Source organism: Rhinatrema bivittatum, chromosome 2, assembly GCF_901001135.1.
Source record: "Rhinatrema bivittatum chromosome 2, aRhiBiv1.1, whole genome shotgun sequence".
Classification (NCBI taxonomy): Eukaryota; Metazoa; Chordata; class Amphibia; order Gymnophiona; family Rhinatrematidae; genus Rhinatrema; species Rhinatrema bivittatum.
The window spans coordinates 512,657,807-512,673,044 of record NC_042616.1 but is presented as its reverse complement, the minus strand read 5'-3'; the positions used below and the strand labels follow the sequence as shown (position 1 = coordinate 512,673,044).

At 43.8% G+C, this 15,238-nt stretch overlaps 1 protein-coding gene across 3 annotated transcripts in view; it reads right to left on the bottom strand.

Moving 5' to 3' along the window:
- KDM1B (lysine demethylase 1B) overlaps positions 1-15,238 on the bottom strand; it is a 174,385-nt gene that overhangs the window by 21,543 nt on the left and 137,604 nt on the right. For all 3 annotated transcript variants that reach the window (XM_029590738.1, XM_029590740.1, XM_029590739.1), the window contains exons 17-19: positions 14,699-14,815; positions 14,363-14,488; positions 9,322-9,444 (exon numbers count right to left, since the gene is read on the bottom strand). In XM_029590738.1, the coding sequence (XP_029446598.1) occupies positions 9,322-9,444; positions 14,363-14,488; positions 14,699-14,815 (366 nt within the window). The remainder of the gene's footprint in view (positions 1-9,321; positions 9,445-14,362; positions 14,489-14,698; positions 14,816-15,238) is intronic.

Sequence of the window (15,238 nt, the reverse complement as noted above, 5' to 3'; positions counted from 1 at the left end):
ACAGGTGATCCCCAATTTATTCCTATCAAAAGAAACAACAAGTTGGGAAGACTATCTATGGGCTACTGTCCGCTCTAGATAGAAGGCTAAGGCTCTTTTGCAGTCCCAACTGTGTAGGGCTCGTTTGACTTGGTGCTAATCAGGCCTGGGAAAGAATGTTGGCAGGATGATGGACTGGTTAAGATGGAAGTCCAACAGCACCTTAGACAGGAAATTGGGGTAAAGACCACCCTGTCATGAAAAATGCTGGTGTAAGGTGGATAAGACATTAAGGCTTGGAGCTCGCTGACCCTGCATGCTGAAGTGACTTCCACCAAAAATATGACTTTCCAAGTCAGGTACTTCAGGTCACATAAGTGCAGTGGCTCAAAAAGAGATGTCATAAGCTAAGCTAACATCAAACTGAGGTCTCAAGACGCAGCAGGAGGCCTGAGGGGAGGCTTCAGCTGAAGCAGGCCCCACATGAACCATACAACTATAGGCTGTACAGAGGTGGGCGTATCATCTGAACCATGGTGATATGCAGCAATCGCATGCAGATTTTATTTGAGTGTTTTATATACTGTTGTTCCATGTGAGAATCACTCTAATGGAGTTGGTCTTCAAATCAGCTTCCGAAAGGTGTAGGAGGTAGTCAAGCAGTTTTTGTGAGGAGAAGGAGAAAGGATCTAGGGCCTTTTGCTCACACCATACGGAAAACCTCCTCCACTTCAATCACTAAGACTTCCTAGTGGAAGGCTTTCTGGAAGCCACCAGGACCAGAGACATATCTTCCAAGAGATTGAGTGATAGCATAACATCCAGACTGTGAGCGACAGGGGCTGGCGATTGGGATGGCACAACCTGCCTTGATCCTGGATGATAAGTTTTGGGGAAGTCCCCAGCCTGATCAGTTTCTGGATGGACATCACCCTGAGGAGTGGAAACCAAACCTGTCTCAACCAATGAGGGGCTATGAGGATCATAGTTCCTTTGTCCTCGCAAAGTTTCAAGACAGTCTTCGCTACCAGTGGAGCTGGAGGATATGTATACAAGAGACCCTCACCCCAATGGCGGGAGAAGGCATCTGGGGCTAGTGTGCCGTGTGTCATGTACAGGGAGCAGAACTGAGGAACCTTCCTGTTCCAATTTGCTGCAAAGAGATCCATGTCTTCCCAGAGGCAGAAGATCTGATTCGCAACCCCTTGGCCCAGAGACCAGTCGTAGGGTCTGAAAGCATGACAGTCTGTCCGCTTTCACATTCTCTGTTACAACTACATACATAGCCCTGAGCACCATTCTATGGGAGAGGGCCCATAATCAGATCTGGATCACTTCCTGACACAGGAGATACGATCCTGTGCCTCTTTGCTTTTTGACATACCACACTGCTACTTGGGTGTCAGTCTGTATCAGTACAATTTTGTTGGACAGCCAATTTCTAAAAGCACACAGCATGTACCTGATTGCCCAGAGCTCCAGGAAATTGATTTGACAGAGATGTTCCTGGGTGGACCATAAACCCTGGGTGTGAGTCCATCTATATGAGCTCCCCAACCCAGGCAGAATGCATCTGTGGTACGACAATTTGGGTGAGAGGATTTTAGGAGGACACCCTCCTTCCCAGATTCAAAATTTCCCACCACCAGGACAAGGAGTCCCAGAGGGACAGTGTGACTTGATGTGATCCTGGAGGTCCTAATTGGGTTGATGCCATTGTGACCTTAAGGTTCATGGAGCCTTGTGCATGTAGACATGCCAAGGGAGTGAAATGTACTGGAGCGGCCACATGGCCGCTCCAGTACATTTTGGGGCCAGGTAATACATCAGGAGATAGTAGAATCGGAGTTCTCCTCCCTCTTAATTGCCAGGGTGGACAAGCCCATCCCACCAGGGCAAAGAGGGCAGAGATTTTACTCCCGGACATTATAATCTCAAACACGTGTATATTTACCTCCTCTAAATGTAGATATCCCTCCCATTTTTCAGAATTTCTCTGCTCCTCCAAGTTTAGCTAACCTTAATTACATAACCTCCTTAGTTATTTGTTACTTGTAAAAATGAGTTTGTTATATGTAAAAACTAATGGTTTAACTGTTCCTCATATAATCATGCGATAATTGTAAAGCCTGTTGCTAAATTTCTGTTATCTGTAAACCGATGAGATGTTCCCAACGTTCGTCGGTATATAAAAGCCATTAAATAAATAAATAAATGGCCCAGCAACCTCAACATGTGTTATGTGATGCCCATTAGTTCTACTGAATTCCCACCACAATGGTCATCAGGTTGATGGACCATTGCCGGGGCAAGAAGGCCTTGGCCTGAACCATTTCTAGCAGTGCTCCAATAAAGTCCAATTGTGGTGATGGACTGAGATGGGACTTTGGGTGGTTGACAATAAACCCTAGTACCTCCAAGCACCCAGATGGTCAAATGCATGGACTCCTCAGCCCCTGCCCGAGAGGTGCTCTTGACCATCCAATCATCTAGATATGAGAAAACATGAACTCTGTCTGCGAAGGTGCACTGCCACCATGACCAAGCAATTTGTGAAGATAAGGGGCCGACGTCAGCCCAAACAGCAGAACGCAATACTGGAAGTGCTTTTTCCCACCACAAATTGGAGATATTTCTGATGACCTGGGAAGATCTTGATGTGAGTAAAGGCAACTTTTAGATCGAGGGAGCGTAACCAGTCCCATTTTTGCAAGAAGGGAATCAAGGTTTCCCTGGGCACCATCTTGAACTTTTCTCTTTTGATGAACTTGTTCAAGGCCCTTAGGTCTAGGATGGGATGGACTCCTCCTGTTTTCTTTGGTATCAGGAAACACCGGGAGTAAAATCTCTGCCCTCTTTGCCCTGGTGGGATGGGCTTGACCACCCTGGCAATTAAGAGGGAGGAGAACTCCGATTCTACTATCTCCTGATGTATTACCTGGCCCCAAAATGCGCTCAAGGGTTATTTGGTAGGGTATTAATAGGTTTAATCTGAATCCCTAATGGACAGAAATAACCCACTGGTCTGAGGTTATACTGGGCCACCAGTTTGCTAAGAACCATAAACTTCCACCGATTGGCAGGACCATCGCTCTGGGCATGGACGACATGGCTATGTTCTCTGCTATCTACTTAAAACCTTGTCCCCGGAATTGACTGAAGCACCCTCTGTTGCTGGGGTCAGCTACAAGAGGCCTGGTATTGCTGATGGGAACAAGGTGCTAAAGGACAGAAGGACTTTCTGGGCCCAAATCTCAACGGCCTCCTGGCTGAGGAGGATGGGTCTTAAGTGCCAGTGGAGAGCTGTTGGAGTGCTGCATGGTGATCCCGGATCTGGGCCACCCCACCCTTCACCTTATCTCCAAAGAGATTCTCCCTTGTACTTGGCACATCAGCGAGTCGCTCCTGCACCTCCAGTTGAAGATCAGAGGCCTGCAGCCATGCAAGTCTGTGGGCGCTGATTCCTGATGCAGAGACCCTCGATGCCATTTCAAAAACAACATAGGTCTAACAGACCCCCTCTTTTTTCCACACTCCAGATACTTATGCAGCAGTGACTGGAGGGTGTCTTGCTGCTGCTGAAGCAGTTGCTCAGTAACCTCCTGCACCTGTTTAAGGGTGATGCGCATGTACAGGTAGTAGGCAGCTATGCAAGCAATGAGCATAGCCTCCTGGAATACCTTCCTCCTAAGAGCATCTATCACTCTCTGATCCTTCGCCGAGGGTGCCAAGGAATGGGTCCAAGAGCACTTTGCCTTTTTGAGCGTGGATTTGATGACCACCGATTGGTGGGGAAACTTGTCGAATCAGAGAGCCTTTTGGATGAGATAAATAGGGTTCACCTTCCTGTTAATGGAAGGCACTGTGACAGGATGTTCCTACATCCTTATCAGTAACTCCACAAGGATCTTGTGCAGTTGGGAGGCTTCACGTACTGGAGAATATCTAGTATTTTTTGCCTAGTATTCTCTTCAGTCATCAACTGAAATAGGAAGGGCCTCCACCATCACCTGGACAAATGCTGCAAAGGAGAGGTCCTCTAGTGGAGACTGACTTTGTTCATCTGGTTGGAGATGGTTCTGAGGGCAGGCCATCCAAAGTGTCATCAGAAACCTTGGTGGAGTCATCCCCAAGGGTCATTGGTACTCTTGATTCTGCTGTCATCCACTAGTGAGGGGGTTCTAGATGTTCAGCCCCTAGTCAGCGGTGGAGATAGCAGTTCAACTGGCCGTTTGGGCACAGGCCCCGGTGACATCCCTGGTATTGAGGGAGCTTCCTCCTCCAAAGAACCTGGGACAACCTCCAGATCAGCGGGAGTCAGCAGCATCAGTGCCGCCCCGGGAACAAACACTGAGAATGGGATTGCTAAGAGCGCATGCAGGGAATCCAGCAGCGGCTCGAGATGCGACAGTGCCTTTGTCGGTTCTCCAATGCTGACAAGTCCCTTCACCTTCTCTACGGCCTACTGCACGTGCCTCTTCAGTTCCTCCTTGAATACTGTCCATGCCAAGGCAGGCTGGGACCCAGGAGGCATAACCAGATCCTCTTTGGAACTAAGAGGGGAATCGGTGGCAGGCATCAGGACCAGTGGAGACCCTGGCATCGATGGAGGGTGGGCTCTCCTTGCCACTAGTCGCTTCGGGAGCATCACAGGAGAAAGCTTGTACATCCCTGTGCCTGGAACCGTGCATAACAGGGACCGATGCCAATGCTTCTTCGGCTTCCTCAATGCCGGATCTGTCCTGCCCCGGTACAGAGTTCGATGATGATGAACCCGACTTATTTTATCTGCAGGAGCCAGACGATGGCTGTCTGATGTCCCTGGCAGCAGACAACTCAATGGAATGGCGTCCCTGCTGATGTCGATGGCTCAGTCTTCACTGGTGTGACTCCAAGTTCCCTCAATGCCGATGCCAATGGATCGATCTTCTCCAAGTCAAAGAGGCGCTCCCATCTTGTCAAGTCTTATCTTACATCCTTTCAGGGTCATCTTGGTGCACTTACTGCAACCCTAGATGTCATGTGATGGCCCGAGGCAGAGGACACACATATCATGGGGGTCCATGATAGACATGAACTGCCTGAAACCAGACGCAGAAATGTCATCGCGAAACAAAAGGGATGCGAGATCGAAATGAATGGAGGTACCCATCGATGGCTGGTGAGCTCAGAGCGCACTTCCATCCCAAGGAAAACAGGGGGGGGGGGGGGGGGGGGGGCAGGGACCCTGCGTCAAACATGCAAGGAAACATGAGAAACCACAATGAAAAAAGCACTAAGAAAAACTATGCAAGTTAGAAAAAAAAAATTGAGGCTCACCTGACCAGAGCTTCGTATCTCGCGTGGAAAAGAAGAAAGTGAGGGGACCCCGCATGGATGCGTGGTATATTGCTTGCATGAACATGCTCAATAAGGTTCAAAGTTCTAGAAACTTTGACATACATTTTCCATGCCAGGCTCCATCTGATGTCCCCTATGTGTGAGGACTGCCATCCTGTTTGTCCTCAGAGAAAATCATTGACACAGGTGAACAGCAATGGACATGCATCAACTGTCTGCCTGATAAATGCCCTCCTTTAATGCTGCTGTAAGTATTGCAGCATCCCACGAGACATGTACTTTTTAAGCTGCATTTCCAGGTGTTTCTGTGGAAGTGCTTCGGTTGGAGGAGAAAAACTCTAGGCACAGATTGCATGTGTCTTGAAAAAAGAACCTGCATGACGAGCAGGCACAAATGTCTGCAGGTACCCTGCCTGCAGCAAGCTTCAAAGCAAATGTATACATGTTCTTCACTTTAAAAAACTGTTGCAAAGTCCACAGGATAAAAAGTGCCTCTAGATCATGTCCCAAAGTGAACAGTTTAAAAATCGGGTCGTCCCCCCCTCATGTGACTTGACTGTGTGCCGCGTCTTTCAGGACCTCTGGAGATCTTTCTGGAGAAAGCGGAGCATACACAAAAAGAGATCTGCATGGCACTGCACCAAATGGTGCTCTGTACAGCAATTGGCAAATGCACACAATTCCTGGGTCAGCCTGACAGCAACCCAGAAGGAGCATGTGCTGCCAGGCGAGTGCTTCCCTTCTGTTCCTTGGGGTGATTGGAATTAGGAATCATGTCCCACAGAGATGAGGGAAAGAAGTCCCAATTGCTGCTCAATGTAGACACCTAATTGTCAGGCTCAGGCTAGAGGAAGCCGCAGTCTATAGCCCCTAATCAAAGGATTGTCATTGCAGTAGTTGAACTAGATAAAAGGAGGGGTCGCTAAAAATGTGGGAAAATTCTCTGGGCAGCTGTGAATGAAGGTTTCTGATGTCACATCCCCAATGGGGTCAGTCCCAATTGAATGGAATGGGGGGGTGTTTCCTCCTGGCAGAAGGGATCTGCCAGGAGGAAACACCCCCCCACCCCCCCCCACACACACAAATTTTAAAATACTCCCAGTAGGGACGGAAAGTGGGATGTGTAGCTCACTGAACTGTCATTATCAGAGAACAAATGTTACAAGTATGTAATGTCACTTTCCCTGAAGTTAAGTAGCCACACTGAGCTCATACATGAGACCAGATACCTAACAAGGGCTTTCAAACATGAGGAAAGAAAAATAGATGCCAATAAAATACATTTATTAATTAAGAGGCCCATTCACTAAATTTCCCTCCCTGCAAAACTCTTTAATATCCTCTGAGGTTATTACATGGCACTTTCGCTGCGTAAATGAGATTTGATGCTCCTGCGTAATAAAGCTACATACTTGTATGCGTTAAGAGATTTATACCAACAAGCAACTGAGCCATTTACTAAAAGCATGCAAATCTGCATCACCACTTGCGCAGCTGGTTTTGCTCACATAAAAAAAAATGACTTTCCACTTATGAGAGATCTCTCATCACAGGGGGTGCAGGACCAGTCACCTCCCAAACGAGAGGGAAGAGGTAAGTGAGCAGATCATTTGCTCTGCATTCCCTGTACAGGAAATGGTGTAAATTGGCCTTGCCATTAGCGGCACTGCAAAGTTGCAGCCTCACCCTTCTGGCATGGAAAACACCTAATCACTCCTCCCTTTCTCAGCCCTATATAGCTCCCAACATCCCAAGAAACAGCTAGTAAGAAAAGGATCCTCTTTATGAAGGAGTGGGAGACTTCCTTTAAAAAGAGTGGGCCTTTGTCAAACATATAACCAAGTCCAGCAGTGATGCCCATCCCCCTCAAATCTCTCTATCCCTTTTTGTCTCATGACAGCCATGAGATGCTCTTCAAGTCCCAAGAGCTTTATGGTGGATGGTATTCCTCTGATGGGCCTTTATCCACACCATCTTGAGCTAAAGTTTGATTCTTGTATCCTTGACGCAATGTCTGACTTGTTCCACTGAATGCCACCGGACGCTGAAGCCAGTGATCTTGGCAGCGATGCCTCACCAGGTTTCTTTCTTGGCTGCACTGGACTTTCCCTTGTGGACTGCTTCCCATTTAGAAACTGTAGTTCTGGATCAGCCCCCTCCAGCAACCTTCCATTTTCCTCACCCGTAACACGTTTTCTGAATTTTGGCAGTAGTGAGATAGGAGCAGCAGTGTGGTCTGAAGCTTGTGGCCTTTGGGTCAACAGGGAAGATTGCCTGCCTTGCCGCATGCTCCTCCTGTTCCCTTCTCTTCTCCTTTGCTGATGCTCTCTCCCTGCCCTCTTGAGCCCTCTCCTAGTTCCTGCTACTGCCTCCTCTACTTCCCTTCTCCTGTCACTCCCTCTCCACTGCTCTCTTCTTGAGGTTCCTATGTACCCCTCTCCACCTCATACTTCTTTCCCTTCCTGCTCCTCCCTACTGAACCTTCCAGCTCTCTGCCTTTTCTTCTTACTCTTCATTCTCCCATTACTAACACTAGATCTTTTCATTTTCTTTCAAATCTTGTCCCTCCTCACTCCTATACCCAAGGCTCTTGCCCACCAATCCATCACACCCTAACCATTCTCGTACCGTTCACGCTCTTTGCATGAATATTTGTGCCCACATACATCCAAAATCCAGCTGCATGTTGCATTCCTGCCACACTCATGCATTTTTTCTCCTGCTCTTCAAACTCTAGGCCAATTAGTGACTAGACAAAAACAAACACAAACCCACACAGCATACAAGCACCCCAACTCAAAAGATGCAAGAGCAGACATCAGAAAGAGCATGACAAAGGATCTCAGGGCACAGAGAACACACCGCCTGCACTGTCCACAAAACATTTAAGTAAAGCTTGCACTCCAGTTACTGTCTTCCTATTTTGTCCTCTCATTGACAATGAAGAACGTACAAAAGCTGCATTTTTTTTGTTCGTACCAAGGGCAGGGGCAGGAAACAGGTGAAGGAGTTTGGGCATGCAGTTTATGCTGTCACAATGACAAACTTTCAAGAGGGTTTAAACCATGGTATGCAGCTTTCTTCATGCACCAATAAGCTGCATGCAGTTTCAGTGCGGAAATATACATTCCATCCCTTACACTATCCTCTTCCCTAGCACCCATCCTATCAGTCCCTCATCTTCTATTTTCACCCCTTCTAGTTCCCATCGCCTCCAGCATTGGTATTGATAGTGGTGATGCATAGGCAGTATGGCTTAGTTACCTGGCCCTAGAGCAACTACATTAAAGTTGCAAAACTGAAGAACAGCAGCAGTGAAAGCAAAAAAACCCACCCTGTTCATTCTGGCCCCTTGGCTACCTTTCTTACTACTGATCCCATGAAGCACTTTTCATTTAGAACAGAAGTTCACACCATGGGACCAGGAACAGGACAGCCAGCCACAGGGACAGGATACACAGTTCTTTCACTGCCCCTATGCTATCGCTGCTCTTCACTTCTATGAGCACAGCATTACTGGGCCCCTTCCTCCTCCTCTATGGAGATGAGGCCACAAAAGCCAGGAAACAGGGCCATCTACCAGCAGCTCCCCTCTCCATCCCACCACAGCCTCTGAAGCAAATAGAAAGCAGGGTTTGGGGGGTTTTGAAGGCTATAATGTTCACCTTCACCTGGTCCGAGAACTGGGTTAATTTGCACATTTTAGTTATTCTAAAAACCAGGCCTGTTTGCAGCCCTTCACAGCCACAGAAGAAAACCACTGGTCTAGACTCTAGTTCAGGAAGTATCATTGTAAATGCATCGGGAACATCTAGACATTGCCATCCAACTTCTTCATGGTCATCTTCAGGTAGAAAATAATTCAAATGAAGTCAAGAGATTTAGAATGAACAAGCAAAGTTTTAAGAACAGTGCCATGTAACAGGCTTAACATAATATATTTGGTTGTATGGCCTAAACAAAAGCAATTCTCATTTCAAAGGATCTAATTTTATTGCTCACCTGTTCCTTGAACAGTTCTCGAAGCACTGTCATACACTGGTTTATAACTTGTTTGTCATTTAAGTCCTTAATCACAGTGACAGCATCTCCGGTAACTACTGACATCAAAACAGCTTGCTTAAACTGAAACACAAACAAAACACAAGATGACAACACTTTCACTTCACAAAATGAACATCTTTCACAGTCTTATTCTTAGATCCCTTCTATAGTGGAAGAACATTATTGGGAGAATAAACTGAAAAGTGATGGGCTCGCACAACACACACTTACACACCCGGTGTTAATGAGCAAACGCCACCTGCAAATCAATCACTGCCAGCCTTGGGGTTCATAATAAAAGTTCCCAGTAACAGAACATACTACAAGCATTTCCCTCTGTTTGCAACTTGTCTATACAGACTCGGTACGACACCTAGAAATGTCCATTGTTCAAACACAATAACAAGTCCAAAAATGATGTGCAAGCCAACATATTCAGACAAGAGAAACATTTGTAATACTTTAAATTGTAAATCTGCTTAAACATGTACTGAGCTGAATGATGCCATTAGTGGACAAGACTTTTGCTTTACAACAGCTAATTTGTTCACATTTACTGTATCTCATTTAATGATTCAGTTACAGGAACTTAACAAGTATGAGATAAACTCCGTAAAGCTGTAAAACAATTATTCTTTAAGCATGACCATGCATAATAAGTGCACAGTAATCTTTTCTATGCTCCACAACACAATAAAAAAAGATGCACTCATTGTTGGGACATTTTTAATGATTACAGTGCTTATTATTTTATACTATTTAAGGATGGCTCAGTACTGTCCAGAAATCCTCTAATAGGAACACGCATGATTGCTATGAATTAAGCACAGAACAAGTGACTAGGTTTTAACTAATTTACTATACATTAAGATTTAGAAATTATCTAGTCAATCAAAAGAGAGGGCACAAAGTAGCCACCCTATATATAATAAAACCACAAAATACTTAATAATGAAATAGAACGGCTGTTTGTGTTCACCTTGAGGTTCCAGTAAAAATTCAGAAGTATATATTCAGAACCTAGTCGGCTAAGGAAGTTAGTTAGATATTCAGTGGCTTCACTGCACCGTAAAATATACTCGGGTAGATTTTGAATTAGCTGGATAAATTTATCCAGCTAACGTTAGACCTGCTCAATAGCTGGTCTAACTTATCTAGCTAACTTAGCCAAATCAGTCTAAATATTGCTACTTATCTCACTAATAGGGAGGGTTATGAACCTGCTATAGGGCTATAATGTGCTTTAAACAGCATATATATCGAGCTGTATACCACATGATATAGCCCTATCGCAGTGATATCGCATAATGTATGGGCTTGAAACCTTCCCCTGTTATAATTAACTTCTTTGCATAGAATTTGCATGCATGAATTTTGCATATCAATGCAAAGCAGCTTATGCATACCTAATCCTATGTAAATAAGATAACGCGACTGACGTAGACATTTTTCAGCCACATTATTCTCTCTACACCTTTGCTGGAAACACTATTCTATCATCAGAGCAGAGACCTAATGCAGGTCCTGATGCATCCGCGGTAGAATTATAGAGCCATTGGGCTCAACATGACTCCCCCACTAGTTTAAAAGAATTCACTGGGGGTCTTACTAGACCCTTCCTGTCCTCGCTGAGGCCACCACTTGAGGTGGCTCCACAAAAAATGATTAAAGACACAAAAAATCCGCCACACAGCAATGAATCAGCCCCCTGTCCAAAACCCTTCCCAATTGAGGAGCCTCCTCCAGTATCCATTAAAGGGATACAGGGGAGGGGGAATGAGGAGACTTTTCCGAAAGGACAGACTCCACATTAACCAGAGAGGAACCAGACTGCTGGTGCAAACTTTTAAAAAGGAGATAGAGCAGCTTTTAAACTTGAACAAGGGGAAAAGCCAACAGTCACTCAGCAGTGCATGGTTTGGAGGAAGGTATCTTCAAAGGATACTAATGAAACAGGAGAGTTAGTGCATCCCAACAGAGATTTTCCAATAAAAGAAAAAGTAGTCCATGTGCCTATAAGTAAAGAATCACCTGAGCTAAAGGATTCCAAATTATCCCTATCAATTGAAAAGCAGGTTGTTAATACAAACAAAAAAGAACACACTTTGAAATGTCTGTATGTCAATGCAAGAAGTCTAAGCAGTAAGAAAAGAGAGTTAGAATGTATAGCAGTGAAGGTGAGATAGACATAATTGGCATCTCAGAGACCTGGTGGAAAGAGAACAACCAATGGGACAGTGCTATATTAGGGCACAAAGTATATCACATTGATAGGGAGGATCAACTTGGTGGGAGTGTGGCGCTTTATGTCTTGGAGGGTATAGAGTCCAGCAGGATAAAGATTATACAAGAGACTAAATGCACAGTAGAATCTATATGTGTAGAAATCCCTTGTGGGTTGGGGAAGAGTATAGCGATAGGAGTATACTACCATCCACCTGGCCAAAATGATGAGATGGACGATGAAATGCTAAAATGAATCAGGGAAGCTAACCAATTTGGCAGTGCAGTAATAATGGGAGATTTTAATTACCTCAATATTGACTGGGTAAATGTAACATCATGATATGCTAGAGACGTAAAGTTTGTGGATGGAATAAATGACTGCCTTATGGAGCAACTGATTCAAGAACTGATGAGAGAAGGAGCTATTTTAGATTTAATTCTTAATGGAATAGAGGATTTGGTGAGAGAGATAATGGTGGTGGGGCCACTTAGCAATAGTGATCAAAATATGATCAAATTTGAACTAATAACAGGAAGGGGGACAATATGTACATTTAAAGCTCTAATATTAAATTTTCAAAAGGTAAACTTTGATAAAATGAAGAAAATAGACAAAAATTGAAAGGTGCTGCTGCAAAAGTTAAAAGTATACAACAGGCATGGACATTGTTTAAAAATGACATCTTAGATGTCCAGTCCAGATATATTCCATGCATTAAGAAAGGTGGAAGAAAGATCAAATGATTACTGGCATGGTTAAAAGGTGAGGTGAAAGAAGCTATTTTAGCCAAAAAAAATCCTTCAAAAATTGGAAGAAGGATCCATCTGAAAAAAATAGGAAAAAGCATAAGCATTGTTAAGGTAAGCGTAAAATTGATACGACAGGCTACGAGAGAATTTGAAATGAAGTTGGCCATAGAGGCAAAATCTTATAATAAAAACTTTTAAAAAATATATCTGATGTAGGAAACCTGTGAAGGAGTTGGTTGAACTGTTAGATGACAGAGAGGTTAAAGGGGCTCTTCGGGAAGATAAGGCCATGGCAGAAAGACTAAATTAATTCTTTGCTTCTGTGCTTAATAATGAGGATGTTGGGGAGATACCAGTTTCGGAGATAGTTTTCAAGGGTGATGAGTCAAATGAACTGAACCAAATCATGGTGAACCTGGAAGATGTAGTAGGCCAGATTGTCAAACTAAAGAGTAGCAAATCACCTGGAACATATGGTATGCACCCCAGGGTTTTAAACGAACTAAAAAATGAAATTTCAGACCTTTAATTAAAATTTGTAACCTATCATTAAAATCATCCATTGTACCTAAAGACTGAAGGGAGGCCAATGTAATCCCAATATTTAAAAAGGGCTCCGGGGTGATCCAGAAAACTATACACCGATGAGCTTGACTTCAGTGCCGAGAAAAATAGTGGAAACTATTCGAAAGATCACAAGCCAGCATGGATTTACCCAAGGAAACTCTTGCATCTCAAATCTACTTCATTTTTTTGAAGAGGTTAATAAACATGTGCATAAAGGTGCACCGATAGATGTAGTGTATTTGGATTTTCAGAAGGCATTTGACAAAAGTCCCTCATGACAGGCTTCTAAGAAAACTAAAAAGTCATGGGATAGTAGGTGATGTCCTTTATTGGATTATAAACTGGTTAAAAAACAGGAAATAGAGAGTAGTATTAAATGGTCAATTTTCTCAGTGGAAAAAGGTAAACAGTGGAGTGCCTCAAGGATCTGTACTTGGACCAGTGCTTTTCAATATATTTATTAATGATCTGGAAAGCGATTCTTCTGAATTGACTAGCCCCATAAAGAAGAAATGGCTTCTGTGTCTTGCTTGACCCTTGAACTATGGTGAAACCAAAGCCCAGTACAGAAGTTGGGAGGAGCTTTGCTTGAAGGGCTCCTGCTTGACTCGATGTGAAGGGAAGCCAAAGAGGCCCCACTCTGGAGGAAGGGCTCCAACGTTTCACCAATCTGTGAAGTTCCTCCATTTTCCAGGGCCTGTTCTTCTGGGATCTTGGTATATCTGACCACAGTCATAGCAGTTAGCTGAATCATGATCACAACTAAGGCATCTGTAACAGATATTGTGTTGTTGGTTATGGACATCCTGTGGCCACAGTTCTTGAAGCCACTGGAGATAGCCTTCTTAGAGTCAGACATCTTGAGATATTAGGTTTGTTTTTTTTAAGTAGCACTGAAAATAACTATTGAGAGGCTGCCAAGACAATGAGGCAACTCAAAGAATGAGTTAGTTGAAGTAAAATATCAGAAAGTTGAAAAAGGACTAAAGAAGTAGAGAGAGAGAGGTGTGAAAGCTCAGATGAAAATAAACTGGGGTGGGCTCATGAGGCAGCACATATAGGAACTCCCAACACATGCTCAGTAGTAAAGTTTTACTGAGCTAGAGAGATGGGTCCATTCATCACTGTCAGATGATGCCAACTGTGTCATGGCTAATTCAGTCCTGCTTGTCAATGGAGGACTCTGTGATTTTCTCATGTCAAAAAAAGTGCAGAGAAACTCACTGCTAAATCAGAACCCGGTTAGATTTGTTTACATTTTTAAAGTTTTGTTTTCTAAAAGTATGATCTCCTTGGAAATGGCCTCACCTAACTGCCTGAATCACAAGCAATTCATTGTGTTACAACGGATCCTACTCACTTTCTGCCTTAAATTCTGGAATTCATTCTCCAGTAGTTTTTCATCGTTTGTAACCTTAGTAATATGGAGAAGCATGCTTAGACACAATATACACACCTGTGGATCCATGTCGTAGAACATCCCAAACAGACCACGTTTGTTGGGACTGGGAGGTATATGACCAAAAAAATCTGCCCCTTGAATTTTACTATCCCAGAATCTATAAGGGAACTGTAAAACCACCTACAGGGGAAATAAAATCATATTGAAAATGCTTTGAGCCATTTACTTATTGATTTCCTGCAAGGAATTTATTAAACATCGACATTTAAAAGGTACGCTTTATAACTTCCCTCTGCTTTTCTCCTCAAATCATTGCATAATTTGACTTGGCTCTGCTCCTTTCCCTTCTTGTATAAATAGTCAGAAACCATGAACATATGTGTTGCTTACCTTTTCAATGACTCCTGCTCCCAAACTGTTAATGGCCTTCACTTTCCTTTCAGGCAGTGGTGGATTAAATTGTATGATGCTTTTCTGAAGCAATGCTAGTGGTACAGTAACTAAAACCTATTGAAACAAAAAGTAACAGATTACTACATACAATCTATAATTATTGCCCAAACAGTAAACACTTTGTATGTGGGAATTGCAAACTTAATACAATAAGCACGAACAAGATGCCGATTTACAGTGCCTTGTAAAAGTTTACACACCCTTGTACATTTTTCACATTGTCTAAAAAATGCAAATCAGAATGCATTAAAGCAAGAGTTTGATTCACTGATCTGCACAACATACTTTCATCATGAAAGATCAATTATAGAAATATTCCAAAAGTAATTAAGAATAAAAAAGAAACAAACTTAAAGAAATGTTTGAAAAACCTACATAGGGACACTCTGAGAAGATCATGGGACCCCGCTGAAAAAATCCCACGGGAACTCAAACAATTAAAAAATCTTGAAGTGAGATTCAGAACCCGCCCCCCCC